The following is a 14,882-nucleotide window of genomic DNA, read 5'->3' on the forward strand; positions in this document are numbered from 1 at the left end:
CGAGCGGGGGCCTGGCTGGGAGGAAGGGGCAAGGGAGGCCTCTGGCTTCCAACTGTCTATCAGGAAGGGGCTCTGGCAGCCTGAGTACAGGTGAGACCTCACCAGATACATGCAGCAGCCGGCAGGTGCTATCTGCCCCCGTACCCCGAGATCCACGATTCCCAGCTAAGAGATGCACGTGCGCGCGTATATACAGCCATGCTGCAGCCATGCAGAGAGAAGCTCCCGCATCAGTGTGTTAACACGGGAACGGGGAGAGGCTCACCTTGTGCGGTCCCTCCTGGGGCTCCACCGGCCTCTGCATAGGCGGAGTTTGGGAAAGGGGGCCCGGAGGCCCGGGGGCGGCCTGGGGAAGGGGGGGCTCAGGCCCTGTGCTGCTTGGCTTGGTCTTGGCCAAGGGGGAGTTCTGCTGCTTGTTCATCCTCGTCCTCTCCTCAACCTGTGGCATGACAGGGTGCCCAACAGGCCAGCTGTGCTTCCCCATGCTCAGAGCATGCCTCCCCCATCCTGCACGCTCTGCCCATGGCCCATGCCAGGTCCCCCCTTCCCGGGTCTGCCAGGGCTCCATGCCCCCCCATCCTGCACGCTCTGCCCTCAGGCCCATGGCCCATGCCAGGTTCCCCCTTCCTGGTCCTGGTCCCGAGAGGAAGGGAGGAGCCAGGGAGGAGCCAACCTACCTCTCGTGCCCAAGCAGGCTTGTCAGCGGGACTGCTGCCCCGGCCGTAGTGGTATAGCGGCTTCCTATCGGTGGGCAAGCCCGGTTGCTGCTGCTTCTGCTGCTGCTGCTGCTGCTGCTGCTGCTGCAGGGACTTGAGGTAGGCGTGCTCCTGCTGCAGCTGCCTCTGGAGCCGCTCGGACTGCCGCTGCTCCTCCAGCTGCTTCCGCTTGTACTCCTGGGCCCAAGGGTAGGGAGAGCGGGCTCAGCGGAGCCCAGAGCCGGAGCAGGAGGGCCCTCTGTCCAGCTGCCCGTGGCATAGGGCTCTGCCCCAGACGCCTGGCCGGACCCCCTTCCCACTCCAGCACAGAGGCTCTGAATCCGCTTCTTCCCAGAGGAGGTCGGGGACCCCGTTACCAGCAGCAGGGCCTGTTCCTGGAGCAGCTGTTGCTGGAGGATCTCGAGCTGCCGCTGCTCCTCCTCTAGCCTGTGACGAATATACTCCTGGGGGGCAGGGGGGGGCAGAGGGCAGGGGGAGAGGCGGGCAGGGGGGGATGCGGCGGCATGGGCAGGACAGGAGCAGTTGGGCGAGGATGAAGAGGAGAGCGGGGAGAATCAGAGAGGACAGGTGGGGTGGGATGAGCCCCCAGAGGGCAAGTGATGAGGGGGCCAAGGTGCAGGGCCCGAGAGGGAAGGGGCGGGCAGAGGAGTCAAGGCCAGGCAGAGAGATGGGGAATGAAGGCACAGAGACAGGAGGGTAGGAGCCAGGGTGGGGGTGAGGGTGGGAAAAAACAGAGAGAGAGTGAAGCTGGAAAGATAGGAGGAATCTCGGGGAAGGGAAGACGGGGAAGGGCGTGGGGTGCAGGAGAGGCAGGCGGCAGGAGCAGAGGGGAGGCGGGCTGGGAAGGGGTGAGCCCGGTGAGTGCTGGGGGCGCTGTACCTGCTCCCGCTCGGCCTGCCGCCTCTCCTCCTCCCGCCGCAGGGCCTGCCGGTCCTCCAGGCGCTGCTGCTCCTTCTCCTGCAGCTTCCGCTGCTCCCGCTCCCGCCGCTGTTGCTGTCGGGGAGAAGACCGCTCCCTCTCAGCGCCAACGCCAGCACAGCCGGCCTCTGGCGCCAGCGGTGAGGGGAGCCCTACTGGACAGCGCGGGCGGCCCCTCCCACTACAGCGGCTCTCCCTGACCCGCGGCAGCTGTGCACGGGACCCCCGCCTGGGGCCCCTGCTGCCCCTGGGGGGCCACCTCGAAGCCTCCCGTCCATCAGCTCCTCCACCAAGCAAGCGACCCAGGCCGCCACGGGGCGCACAGCGGGCCGCAGGGACGCCGTCCGGCCACAAGAGGGCAGCAGGCGCCCGCATAGAAGCCATCCAGGCCGGGCCTGGTCAGAGTGTACCGACCGAGACGGGTAGAGAGGGGTGAAGGGCGATAGGGACAGGGGGCTGGCTCACGGAGCCCTGCCTGTCCCCGCGAGGAGGGCAGGGCAGGCCTGCTCCCCGGGACACGGTGGCACATGGCCTCTGTGCCTGGCTCTTGGGCAGGGCAGCCTCGGCTCTGCAGGGAGTACGGGGCTGCCTGGAGGGCAGCACACCGGGATCTCCAGTGCCTGAGCCAATTTTCTTTACCTTTTTAAGATTTTATTCACTCATGAGAGACACTGAGAGAGAGGCAGAGACACAGGCAGAGGGAGAAGCAGGCTCCTTGCAAGGAGTCCGACGGGGACTCCATCATCACGCCCTGAGCTGAAGGCAGATGCTCAACTGCTGAGCCACTCTGGCATCCCTGAGCAATTTGAAGTCTGGCTCTCCTTGAACTTTGAAATCATGTCATTGTTTCAACAAAAGCCCCAACATTTAAGGCCATTTTCATACCCTCTCCTCCCTCACCATGTCCCTCCTGAGGAACAAATGCATCTCAGTACCTATGGATACAGATGCATGCTTTCTACAGTGGTGATTTAGTTAACAACCCTGGTATTTAAAAGATTCTCTATTATTTGAAAGGTACTTCTCCCACCCACCTCTAATTGGGCCAGGGACCAGACTATTTTCCAGCTAATCTATGCCCAAACCACTGGAAATAAAAGCAGGATCTTTAGAAGGAGCTTCCCGATGGGACCAGACTGCTGCTGGGAGCAAAAGCATGGGGCTCTGGAGTGTGTGCGGAGCCCTAGCTCCCTGACCCCTGAGGTAACTGCCTACAGGACAGACAGGAGTGGGGGGCTCCGTGCAGGGCAGGGACCATCCTCTATGTGGGGAAGGCGGCCCCTGTGTGGAGGGCTGACACCACCCACACAAGGTTGGCCAGAGGTCTGAGAGGCTGGGGAGCCTGCGCATGCTCCCTCTGTTTGGGCGGCCAAGGGAACCAATGACAGAGCCAGGACAGGGTGGTGAGAGGGCGAGTGGCCCAGGCCCCCCCCAAGGCGACCCCACCTCCTCCACGCGCCGCCGCTCCTCCTTCTGCTCCTCAATGCGGCGCTGGCGCTGGTGCAGGAGATGCTTGATGTGTGCCTCAGGGTCTCGTTGCTGCTGCTGCTGCAGCTGCTGCTGCTGCTTCAAAGCCTCAGAGTTGCTCTTGTTCTCCTGCTGCAGCCGCAGGAACTCCCGGCGCAGTGTGGATTCCCCCGGCACGTTCATGATAGAGCTGTGCCCAGTGGGCAGCACAACACAGGGCGGGTCGAGGCCTGGTCCACCCCTGCAGGTCTGCCCCACCACCACCACCGGGCACTCGGGGGTGGTTCTGCACAGCCCTGTGCCCACCACCCAGCCCCAGGGCCCACCTGGGCTCGCCCTCCTCTCCATGGCTGTCATCCTCCTCCTCACTGCCGCTGTACTCGTACTCCGTCTCCTCTGTAGGGGGAGGTCACTGCTGTTCCTCCCCCAGTGCACCAGAGCCCACCCGGGCTAGGGAAGCTTCCATGTGGATAAACCACCCAGCCTGGCCCCTCCACCCTTGGAACATGGGCTGAGACAACCAGGGGCCAGACCCCACAGCGGGCAAGGCGTGGCAGACCACGCACAAGCACTACACCGGGCCCCCGGCTCACCATGGAGCTTGTCAGGAGGGAAGGGGGGGACCTTCACTGGACAGGCTGCCTGGGATGGTGGGGGAGTGGAGGGGAAGCAGCCCCGGAGCCAAGGCAGGTGGGGGGTGGGGGAAGGAGCCGGGCAGAGGTACCACCTCAGAGCCCTGCCACCTTGCTCTGGCTCCTGCTTCTGCTCCGCACCAACCTTTCTCGCCTCGCTTCTTGCGGGAGCGGTCGATGTGGTCCTTGAGCTGGATGCGGACCTGCCGCTCTGTGGGCTGGTCCCGGATGAAGGGGAACTTGAGCAGCTGCTCTGTAGGTGGGCGGCTCAAGTAGGTCTTGATAAGACACGTGTCAATGAAGTCAGTGAACTTCTTAGACCTGGAAGTGAAGGGGGCTCACGCTGGGAGGGTCCGGGGGGGGGGGGGCAGGGTCACAGGCGCTAGACAGGGATCACCCATCTGAGAGCCATCTCCACGTCCCACCACCGGCCAGCCCCCACCCCTCGGTGGCACAGACCGTTGGACACAGGGGTTAAGGTGGGAGGCCTGGTCCGAAGACCTTCCTTTCTAGACATGAAACCCCCAGAGACCTACCATTTCTTGGACTTGAGTCTGGGGGGTGGGTTCCGTGGGATGAGGAAGAGGGCTCGCATGGGGTGCATGTCACACAGAGCTGGCACACGGGAGGGACACCATGAGTCCCTCTCACAGCCACAGAGTCTGAAGGAGCCCTGCCCACTGTGACCTCCCCAGACCCATGCCCGCCCCCCACAGCCCCTCTGGGGCTCCCTCCATGCCCAGACTCCTCACTTACGGGGGGCCCCCTCTGCCATCTCGATGGCTGTGATTCCTAGAGACCAAATGTCACTCTGCAGAGGGGGGGGGGGAGGAGGGACAGGGGCATGTTCATGACAGCCCTCCTCACCCCACCCCCTGGGCTTCTTCAGGGATGCCCCCCCACCCCACCCCACCCCATCCCTCACTCCGTACCCTGTAGTCATAGGTGGCATCGGGGTTCTCATCACAGGCGATGACCTCTGGGGCCATCCAGTAGGGGGTCCCGATGAAAGTGTTCCGCCTGCCCACAGTGCGGTCCAGCTGAGCACTCACCCCAAAGTCCACTGGGAAGACACAGAGGGAGGGGTCCTAACAGAGGGCCGCATCTGTTCTATCCTGGCCCCCACCTGCATGTGCCCCAAGGGCAGCACCCAGACTTTCCCTGGCACCCCTTCCACCCCATCAGCATCCCGAAGAGCCTCACCTAATCTCCCTGTGTCTTGGGGGAAAACCAATGGGCGAGGGCCAAGGGACAGGCAGGAGGAGCCGAAACGTCCCACCTCCCCAGAGGTATCTGGGTCATGCAGGGAGCAAAGGAAACTTCTGGAGTGATTTCCAGCAAGGGGCAAGGCCTCTCAGGGCAGGAGCAAGACTCCCAGCCTCCAGGCAGGTGACATGAGCCAGCAGGGGGAATGAGGGGCCTCACACTCAGTCCTGGAGGTCAGAGGCCCCACGTGCGTACCTAGCTTGACCTCGGCGTTCTCTGTCAGCAGCACGTTCTGCCCTTTGATGTCTCGATGGATCACCTTGTGGGCATGGAGATGGGCCAGACCCTGGGGCAGGAGGGCACGGGAGTGTGTGGACGTGAGCCGCGAAGAGGGGCCGACCAGGCTGGGCCGAAGAGGCGGCCCCTCCCCATCCAGGAGCCCAGGCACAGGCTGCATCCAAGGGGACTGTCCTGAGAGCAGCAGTCCCTGGAGGTCTCCTTGTGCCGGCAGGGCAGCTGTGAGGCAGCGGAGGCGCCATGATGGTTCTCCAGAGCTGGGACTCCGTGTCTACCCTACCCGCCCAGCGCCGCTGATGCCTGCGAAGACGACACGGCTGCGGCCTCCCTCCGCGGCCTCCCTCCCGCAGGCAGGCCTGGCCTGGAGCAGGGGGAAGTGGGCGCTCACCCGGAGAATCTCCCTGCAAATGTAGGCGATACAGTCCTCCTTCAGGGCATTCCCCTTTGTGTTCTTCACTAGGTCTGTCACGGAGCCAGCCCCACAGAACTCCATCACCAGCTACGGCACCAGGGAAAGAAAGGGGAGCATCCATCAGGCAGGGCCTTCCGCCCCTGCCAGCCACCCCACCCCCCCAGAGGAGGGCACAAATGGTGTGCAGACCAGGGGACACTCCTTGTGGAAGCCAAGGAGCTCCCTGAGCCAGGGAGAGGAGGCCATGCAGCGGCAACAGGGCAGGCAGGGCCGACGGATCCCAAGAAGGCGCCCTGGGAACCCTGGAAACTGTAGCCAGAATGATGGGCATGCACGCATTTCCCTCGGGGGGGGGGACATGCTTTTGTCAGGTCCCCCTGGGCACCCTTCACCCTGAAACAAGAACTGCTGCCCTGGAGTGTGGGTTGGCAAACTTTGGCCAGGGAACTAATAAATGTGTTTTTTACATTTTTAAATGGTTGAAAAAAATCAAAATATGGATCATAAAAATTTCAAGTCTCAGAGTCCTAAACAAAGGCTTCTGGGACACAGTGACATTCCTATCTCCGTTCATGTATGCAGGGCGTATATGGCTGCTCTCATGGCTCAGCAGCCAGGGTGAGGAGCTGTGGCAGAGACTATAGGGTCTACAGACCCCCGACACCTACCACCAGGCCCTTCACAGCAAAGAAGTTGGCCAAGGCCTAGCCCAGAGGCAAGAAAGAGACTAAGAACCTGCAACTCTCCAGGCCTGCTGTAGGCAAAGCAGCGCGCCTGGCCAGGGGGCTACAGGAGGGAACCTGTGGAGATCCCAGTGGGACCTGCAGAGGCCGTGGCCACGTCAGCGCCCCGGGGATTGGGAGGCCCGTCCAGGTGTTTCACTGCACAAAAGCCACATCTGATGCAGAAAAAGGCTGGAGGGGATGTGTGTACATTCAACAAGTGATATGGAGACTGCCTGTTGTGCATCTATGCCCAGGGCTCTCCCTCCAACAAGCCCAGGAGAGGGGGTGGAGGGAAGGACAGGTGCCCAGTCAAGCAGCTAGCCTCTGGTCCCCGTGATCGCCCACTCACACACAGCTGGCAGGTAGACCCCAGTGGAGTGTTGCCCCCCTTGCTTTGGGTATAGTGTGTTTGAATGCCTTGGAAGCAGGGTACACAGAAGGCACTCAGTAAGTACCTGTCTGGCAACTGGTAGGAGGGAAGACCTAGAATGAGCCCCAAGCCCACCACCACGGCCACCACGCACCCTAAGCTCTCTTCCTGGGGGCTGGGGGCTGGGCCGTGTAGCAGAAGGGGCGAGGCTGGGAACGAGCCCAGGCCTGGGAGGGCAAGGTCTCTCAGGAATGTTCTGGGCCAGGAGAGAATCTGGTGGAGGCCCAAAGGAGCCACAGCGAGTTTGGGTTAGACAGATTATCTGGAAGGGTGTGCACTCCACCAGGAGCCTCCGAGCCCTGCCACACCATGCACAGGGATTTGGGGACATGGCTCCCCCGCGGTTTTGCGTGAAGGCAGGACCAACGGGCTCACTACCTTTCCCAGCACGTGCGAGGGTTATGCTGTCACTCACTGTGTGTCACGCACAGTGTAAGCTCCTGGTCAGGACAGAGGCGTAGGCAAAGCCCAGGCCACCTTGGCCACCCAAACAGAGGCCACAGCATGTGGGCACTCCACGTGAGTCACGAGGCGCTGTGCATCCAGAGGCAGGGGACTTGTGAGGGAGCCTGGACACAGGGAAGTGGGGACCACTCACCCAGAGCTGGTCGTCATTCCCGGGGGGGCTCTTCTTTATGAAGGCCCCATAGTAGGTGGCGATGTTACGGTGGTGAGAATATTTCTTCAACATGTTGATCTCCTGTTTGATCTCTTCCTCCTCATCCTGGGGACATGGGAGGAGTGAGCCCAAGAGCCCCCAGCCCTCCTCAGGGCCCTGCCCCGCCCTCTGCCCTCATTGCTCCCTACCTCCGTGACATCCATGACCTTGATGGCAGCCAGCTGCCCAGTCTTGACGTGCCGACCCTGCAAGACAGAGAGCCAGGTGTGGAGGGTCTGAGTCTACAACCAGGGACGGCTTGATTCTGAGGCAGGACACACCTTCTGGCTCTTCTCTGTCTTAGAAAGTGTCCCTGTGGCGACTGGACACTTCACTTATGGGTCAGGCACAGGGACGGGCACAGGCTTCCAAGAACAACTATAGAGCCTGGAGTCCAAGTGCTAAGCTGAATAAAGATGAAGGGTTTCTGGGATGCCTGGGTGGCTCAGTAGTTGAGCATCTGCCTTCAGCTCAGGGCGTGACCCCAGGATCCTGGGATAGAGTCCTGCATTGGGTTCCCCGCAGGAAGCCTGCTTCTCTCTCTGCCTGTATCTCTGTCTCTCATGAATAAATAAATAAAATACTAAAAAAAAAAAAAAAAAAAAAAGATGAAGGGTCTCCTCCCCTAAAACAGCTTAGGGACACACGGCAGAGTCACTTCTGTTCTGGACTTCCCACAGTTTGGAAGCTGAGAAGGAAGTAAAGGAGATCCTTCCCCACTGGAGGGAGCTGGGAGCAGCTGGAGGAGGGGCTCTGCCTCTCTGGCACCTTCTATGCCAGACAAACTGCCTCCTGCATTCCGGCCCCGGCCTGCCCCAGTCAGGAAGCCTTTCCCAGAACTGTCCCCCTCCAAGGCTTGCTTGCTTGCTTTCTTTCTTTCTTTTTTTTTTTATTATTTTTTTATTTTTTTATTTTTTATTTTTTATTTTTAATTTTTATTTATTTATGATAGTCACAGAGAGAGAGAGAGAGAGAGGCAGAGACACAGGCAGAGGGAGAAGCAGGCTCCATGCACCAGGAGCCTGACGTGGGATTTGATCCCGGGTCTCCAGGATCGCGCCCTGGGCCAAAGGCAGGCGCTAAACCACTGCGCCACCCAGGGATCCCTCTTTTTTTTTTTTTTTAATTTATGATAGTCACACAGAGAGAGAGAGAGAGGCAGAGACATAGACAGAGGGAGAAGCAGGCTCCATGCACTGGGAGCCCGACGTGGGATTCGATCCGGGGTCTCCAGGATCGCGCCCTGGGCCAAAGGCAAGCGCTAAACCGCTGCACCACCCAGGGATCCCCCTCCAAGGCTTTCTATTATCATTGGCAGGACAGAATAAAGATAGAGTTGGGATTTTAGGGACCTCTGGGAAACACAGAAGGCTGACTGGCCTGGCAATGCCCCATCCCCGGTGCTAACGGGAAGTAACTTCTAGGGTACATCCCTGGCATCCCTCATCCACCCCCTATCCTTCTGACATTCCTCCAGGAACCATCCCAGCCCTGGTCAAGGAAGTCCAGGCTTCCTGGGGGAGAGGGAAGCAGAGAAGGGGAGCAGAGATCCCAGATCATTATCCTCAGCAGTCACTTGAGACCCCAAGCCCAGAGAAACAGGAGAACAGAGCTACTATTTCCATGGCAACGACCAGGCTGGTGATGGGTGAATGGGGGAGGGGATGCCTGTCCCCCAGAGCTTACATGGGGGTCCCAGTGACCCAGGAAGCAGCCCCTGAGATTGCAGAGACTTATGGAAAACCTTAGCATCAAGTTGGGAGACCAAGAGGGCAGGTGTGCCCTGGGGCCCTCCAGCTCTGGGGCAGCATGTACTTGGAACATCTCTCTGCCCCCTCTCTGCCCAGCTGCCTCCCTCTCCACATGTGACCTGTGGTCGGGCTGGGCTGGCCAGGGTACAGAGACAAGCATTGGGGAAGTGCTCCTGTGGGGAGGAGAGGGGTAGCCCCCAGAGCAAGGCCTGCTGGAGGCCAGCAGTGGGAGTTCTAGAAAACCACTTCCCTTCTGCAAGAGGTCCTGGGACTCCACCAACCTGAGGCTGGGTCTCACTGTGGTCTTGGAAGGAGCCAAAGCTGAACCGGGGCCTGAGCTCTGCTCTGAACTCTCAGGTGAGCCCCAACACATGCACATAAACATGCATACACACACACACACACACACACACACACACACACCACCGCCCCCTGCGCTCCTCCCCACATCCACCAGGCCCCAGGCCTACACCTGCTGCACTCAGGACTCATTGAGACTCAGCACACAGGCCAGCAAGAACACCCCACTTCTTGGGCCTTCTTCCTGCATTGCTTTTACCCTCCCTCCTCCTCTCCCAGCACCCCTCAAAGTCCCCAGACCTAGGGCCCACTACCCGCCACCCATGTCCTAAGGGACCCCATGGAGGAGCGCCACGCTCCTGCACCATTAGCGCCTCACCTTGTACACCTGTCCGTAAGTTCCATTGCCGACCACTTCCACCAGCTCGAAGATTCCAGCAGGGTCCTGCGGGGAGGGAAGGGGCAGGAGGTAGAAAGAACAAGGTGTCAGGGCTGGAGAACAGGACAATGTGACCAGGGAGCGGAGAGAGGGATTCAGTCAGATGAGTGAGCACAGGTGTATCACAAGGGGGCTGCAGGGAACCAGACGGCCAGCTGTGCTTCTGGAGAAGTCAGAAGAAGGGGAAGAGATGACAGCGGCCAGAGCCTAGCTGGCCTTCCACACTTGCCCCTGATCCCATATGCCGAACCCTGAGCAGCTGCACCCTCATCTGCAAAATGTGGGTGTCCAGTGCATGCCTCTGGAGCTGGGGTCAACTGTAAATGACGCGATAGCCATAATGAGCTCCAGGCGGTGCCTGGCATAGAGAGTGTGTAATAAAAGATAATCATCACTGTGATGGTTTTTTAAAAGCACGGGTGAGGAAAGCTAGCAGGAGGTTAGAAATCCAGAAGCGCCCTCCACCTGGCCCTTTCCTGCTTCTTCCCCAATCCTCCTGAGACCCAGGGCAGGAGAGCAGGGGACAGAGAGAGGGCCTCTGGGGGTGGGGGTGGAGCCCTTGTAAGTGCCTGCTCTCTGGAGCCAGGAGGTGCCAGGAAGAGACTTGAAGGAGCAGACAAAGCCTCCACAGAGGCTCACTGCCTGCTGGACCGAGGGCAGGGCAGCAGGTGCAGCTGCGGGAGGCCACCCACACTCTCTGGGCAGGCCTTCCTTCAGCCACCTGCAGGCTGGACATGTGGGACCCATAGTGAGGACGTCACCAAAAACAATTCTGGGCCAATCATCTGAGAAGTACCTAAACTGAAACTCCTTTCTCCCCGGTTCTGAAAACCAGGATAGGATTTCTGGAAAACAGAAGAACCCTTCTCCACTCCTCGGCCACCACCAGCGAAGGGAAGCTGCCGTGAACGTGGTGGATGGTGGGGAGACAGTGGCGAGGCCTCTGAAGACGGTATCTATGCCCACTTCTCAGCAAGGGAAATGAAGGCCGGACCACACCCCGCTCCCTGCACAGCCCCCTGGGCACGTGTTACTGCGAACCCCAACTGGGCACTTGGGTGGGTGTCAGCTCCCAGAGGGACGGGGCCGAGCCTCCTGGTGCTGGGCTCGCTCACTCAGTTCCGGCTGAGGCTGCCCCCAAACCGAAACATGATGACATAACCACCTTACCCGGGGGCTGAGAACACAGCAGGCCCCACGGGAAAGGGAGAAACTGTCACTGCAGGGGGACGGCATGACCAGGGGCCTGCACAGGCTCTCATCTGCCCCCTGCAGAAGGGCTCATCTGCTTGGGGAGCCTCTGAACTCAGCCTGTTGGGAAGTCCCTCCTTATATCTACTGAGCTTTCCCAGGGGGTCGGAGACAGAACGGGACTCATGGCGGGGATTTCTGCCCAAATGGGGAAGCAGGATGGACTGGAGAGGCCTAACCTCGCACATGGGCGGGCCTAGTTCTGTGACCTCACACCCAATCGATCAGGCCTCTTCCTCAGAGGCTAGGGGAGAGCCTCGAGGAGTGCCGGGCAAAGCAGGCCTCGGGTCAGACTCCATTTCCGGGGCAGCTCTGTGGTGGCGCCAAGCCGGTTTCCTGACCCACAAACCAGTGCCTCCGGGGAAGGGCCTCCAGGGAAGGGCGATGGGGGGGACAAAGCCGCAAACCCTCAGGCAAACCTGTGACGGCATCGTGGGGCTCAGCCCCTGGCACAGAGCAGCTCCAGAGGGCTCCCCACCCTGGGCCAATGCAGGACCTGCTCCCCACCTATCGCTACCCCTCCTCCCCTCCAAACATCCCCGTTCCTGCTATCTTCCTCTAAATGCTGGGCAGCCCCTCCTCAGTCCTCACCCCTCTTCAGTCCTCACCACTCTTCCTTCTCACTCCTCCTCGTTGTCCTCATCCCTCCTCATCCTCACCCCCCCTAGATCCTCGCCCCTCCTCTGTCTGTGGCCCAGGTTCACCCTCCTGCCCTTCCTCCTGTGTGCAAGCCGGCAGGGCCCTGTGGCTCTCAGAAGAGACCCAACACCTCAGTGTCTGGTATTCAAAGTTGCCTCATCATTAACCACCCAATAAATACTTTCTGAGTGAGTGTCTACACCCACCCAGGGCCAGCCTAGGCCCTAATCAGGGGAGATCTGTCAGGCAACTTTCTCTTCCTTCATTAACTGTTAAACATTTATTGAGCACCAGCTGGGTGACAACTCCCCAATTAGGCGCAAAGGGAGCTCAGTGACACACGAGAAACACGGAAGGTCCGGGATAGACCTTGAGACTTACAGGCCAAGTACCCCAATGAGGACAGGCAGCCGTCAAGGATTTTGTGCCAGAGCAGGCAAGCACCAGGAGGCTGCCCGGCAGAGCCTAGGGGGTCTTGGGCATCAGCTGTGTCCTGAGTGAACAGCTAACTGCCTGGGGCCTTTTTGGTGCACAGAGCGGGGGCTGCACTGGGTGAGGGGTCCCTTGCACAGCTTCAGGGACAGAACTAAAACCGGGCAGGGCACGTAAGGCCAGCTCCTGGAGAAGACAGTGCAGGATGGAGGGGCGCTCTGGAGGCTGCGTCCAAGGTCAGCTGGCCACAGGAAAGTGAGAGCTTGTGTGTGTGTGTTGCGGGGGGGAGCGATAAGCTGGGTGGGGCTAGGCCAGGGACAACACTGTGGTCTGGTCGCTGACTTTGCAATGTTGGGAGACATCAGGAGGTTAGAAACGAGAGTCTAGAGACAAAGACAGAGAGTGGACAACCAGGCTGAGCTATAGGGACGGATAAACAGAAGAGCCCAGTGCTCAACAATGGATGGCAGGACAGATGGGCACACAGGCCCGAGGAAAGCCCTGCCGGCCCCCAGCTTGGGGCAGCACTGGGAACCGATGTGGGAACCACAGCTGGGGGCCAGGGGGCAGAAGGCCAGCGACTAGGGTGGGCAGGGGGGGGTACAGGCGAGGAGGAAGGGGAGCCTATGGGCACAGTACCCTGTGCCGAAGCCTGGCCAGGTGCAACGGGAAACAGATGACATGGCAGCAGGGTCGGACAAAGGGTTTTCAAAACGGGAAGCTCTCTCATGCCTGTGGAAGGGAAGAAGAGACGACAAGGACCGGGGAAGCTTGCCGGATGGATTTCTTGGCCTCAAGTGTACACATGTGCATACGTCCCCCGCGGGGTTTCCAGCCGTGCTGCTGCTGCTACGGTCCCGGTTGGGTTTCTCCCCTACAGGCCTGAGCATTCACAGGGCCTGATTCAGGTGGGATTTGTGCACGGATCTGGCTTCACATGTCCGTGAGCTCGGCCATTCTCTTACCAGGGGTGTGCAGGCGCCTCTGGAGGCAGTCCTGGCTCCCCTGACCCACCCTGCATGCAGGCCCAGCTCCTTGATCATGCTGCAGAAGTGGTCTCCAGCTCTTCCTCTGGGTGCTCAAACTCTGTTGTCAGCAGCTCGGTTCTTGTCCAGCCAGATGCTGGGAGGTGGGGAGGGCCAGGGACAAGGGTACAGATAACTAACAAGAGGAGGGAAAGAGGAAAGGAGGGGTTGAACATGAACACTGTTGGAATAAGTTAAAGACCCAAGTAAACAAAGATTTCCCATGTTCATGGATCAGAAGGCTTAATACTGCTAAAAGCTACAGATTTGCACTTCTATCAAAATCCCAGCATTTTTACAGAAGTTAACAAGTTTATCCTAATGTCATATGGAAATGCAAGGGATCCCACAGAGACAGTCTTGAAAAAGAAGAACAAAGTTGGAGGATTCACACTTTCTGACGTCAAACTTACAACAAAGCTACAGTCATCAAGATAGATACAGCGTAATGACAGACACACAGATCAATGGACTAAAATTGAGAATCTAAAATTTAACTCTTAAACTTGTGGTCAAGTGATTTTCAACAAGACTATCAAGGCACTCAATAATCTTTTCTTTTCTTCTTTATTTTTTTAAGACTTTATTTATTTGAAAGAGAGAGAGAGAGAAGAGAGAACATGAGCAGGGTGAGAGAGAAACATACTACCTGCCAAGCAGGGAGTCCCATGTGGGGCTCAATCCCAGGACCCTGAGATCATGACCTGAGCCCAAGGCAGACACTTCACTGACTGAGCCACCAACATGCCCTGCAATAGTCTTTTCAACAAATGGTGCTGGGACAACTTGAGCATCCACATGCAAAAGAATGAAGCTGGATTCCTACCTGATACCATAAAAATTTTAACTTAAAATGAATCACAGACCTAAAAATGTAAGCTCTAAAATCATAGAAATATTTTTTCTCCTGCCCCCTAAAGCCATGGAAATCTTAAAACACAGGAGTAAATCTTCACTACCTTGGATCAGGCAGGCAATGGTTTCTTTCTTTCTTTTTTTTTTAAGATTTTACCCATTTATTCATGACAGACACAGATTGAGAGAGAGAGAGAGGCAGAGACACAGGCAGAGGGAGAAGCAGGCTCCATGCAGGGACCCGATGATGTGGATCTTGATCCCGGGTCTCCAGGGTCACGCCCCAGGCTGAAGGCGGCGCTAAACCACTGGGCCACCAGTGCTGCCCCAGGCAATGGTTTCTTAACAAATAACACCAAAAGCATACACCAAAAAAGAAAAAAAACACATAAGTTGGATTTCCTAAAAATTTAAAACTTTTGTGCTTCGGAGGACACCAGCAGGAAAGTGAAAAGGTCACATAATGAGAAAAAATATTTTATGTTATATCAGATAAGGGAGTTATATCTGGAAAGGGACTTGTATCCAGAATATAAAAAGGACTCCCTAAGAATAACGATAAAAGGACAAATAAGCCAATTAAAAAATGGGCAAAGGATCTGAATAGACATTTCTCCAAGGATATATAGTGCCCAAGAAGCACACGAAAAGACTGACTTCAGTCACAAGAGACATTCGAACCCAAACCACACAAGATAGCACTTCACAGCTGCTGAGACGGCTATGATC

The 14,882-nt window shown here is 58.3% G+C and overlaps 1 protein-coding gene across 11 annotated transcripts in view; it reads right to left on the reverse strand.

The window, feature by feature from the left end:
- MINK1 (misshapen like kinase 1) overlaps window positions 1-14,882 on the reverse strand; it is a 42,013-nt gene that overhangs the window by 5,943 nt on the left and 21,188 nt on the right. For 5 of the 11 annotated variants that reach the window (XM_038536553.1, XM_038536555.1, XM_038536558.1 and 2 more), the window contains exons 2-16: window positions 9,892-9,957; window positions 7,611-7,667; window positions 7,402-7,527; window positions 5,625-5,735; window positions 5,195-5,285; window positions 4,666-4,796; window positions 4,490-4,544; window positions 4,270-4,348; window positions 3,879-4,054; window positions 3,428-3,497; window positions 3,081-3,291; window positions 1,596-1,709; window positions 1,073-1,159; window positions 678-893; window positions 266-439 (exon numbers count right to left, since the gene is read on the reverse strand). In XM_038536553.1, coding sequence (XP_038392481.1) covers window positions 266-439; window positions 678-893; window positions 1,073-1,159; window positions 1,596-1,709; window positions 3,081-3,291; window positions 3,428-3,497; window positions 3,879-4,054; window positions 4,270-4,348; window positions 4,490-4,544; window positions 4,666-4,796; window positions 5,195-5,285; window positions 5,625-5,735; window positions 7,402-7,527; window positions 7,611-7,667; window positions 9,892-9,957 — 1,764 coding nt within the window. Of the gene's footprint in view, window positions 1-265; window positions 440-677; window positions 894-1,072; window positions 1,160-1,595; window positions 1,710-3,080; window positions 3,292-3,427; window positions 3,498-3,878; window positions 4,055-4,269; window positions 4,349-4,489; window positions 4,545-4,665; window positions 4,797-5,194; window positions 5,286-5,624; window positions 5,736-7,401; window positions 7,528-7,610; window positions 7,668-9,891; window positions 9,958-12,912; window positions 13,006-14,882 lie in introns of all 11 variants that reach the window. The other 6 variants (XM_038536556.1, XM_038536560.1, XM_038536562.1 and 3 more) reach the window with 2 other exon arrangements.

Source organism: Canis lupus, chromosome 5, assembly GCF_011100685.1.
Source record: "Canis lupus familiaris isolate Mischka breed German Shepherd chromosome 5, alternate assembly UU_Cfam_GSD_1.0, whole genome shotgun sequence".
Classification (NCBI taxonomy): domain Eukaryota; kingdom Metazoa; phylum Chordata; class Mammalia; order Carnivora; family Canidae; genus Canis; species Canis lupus.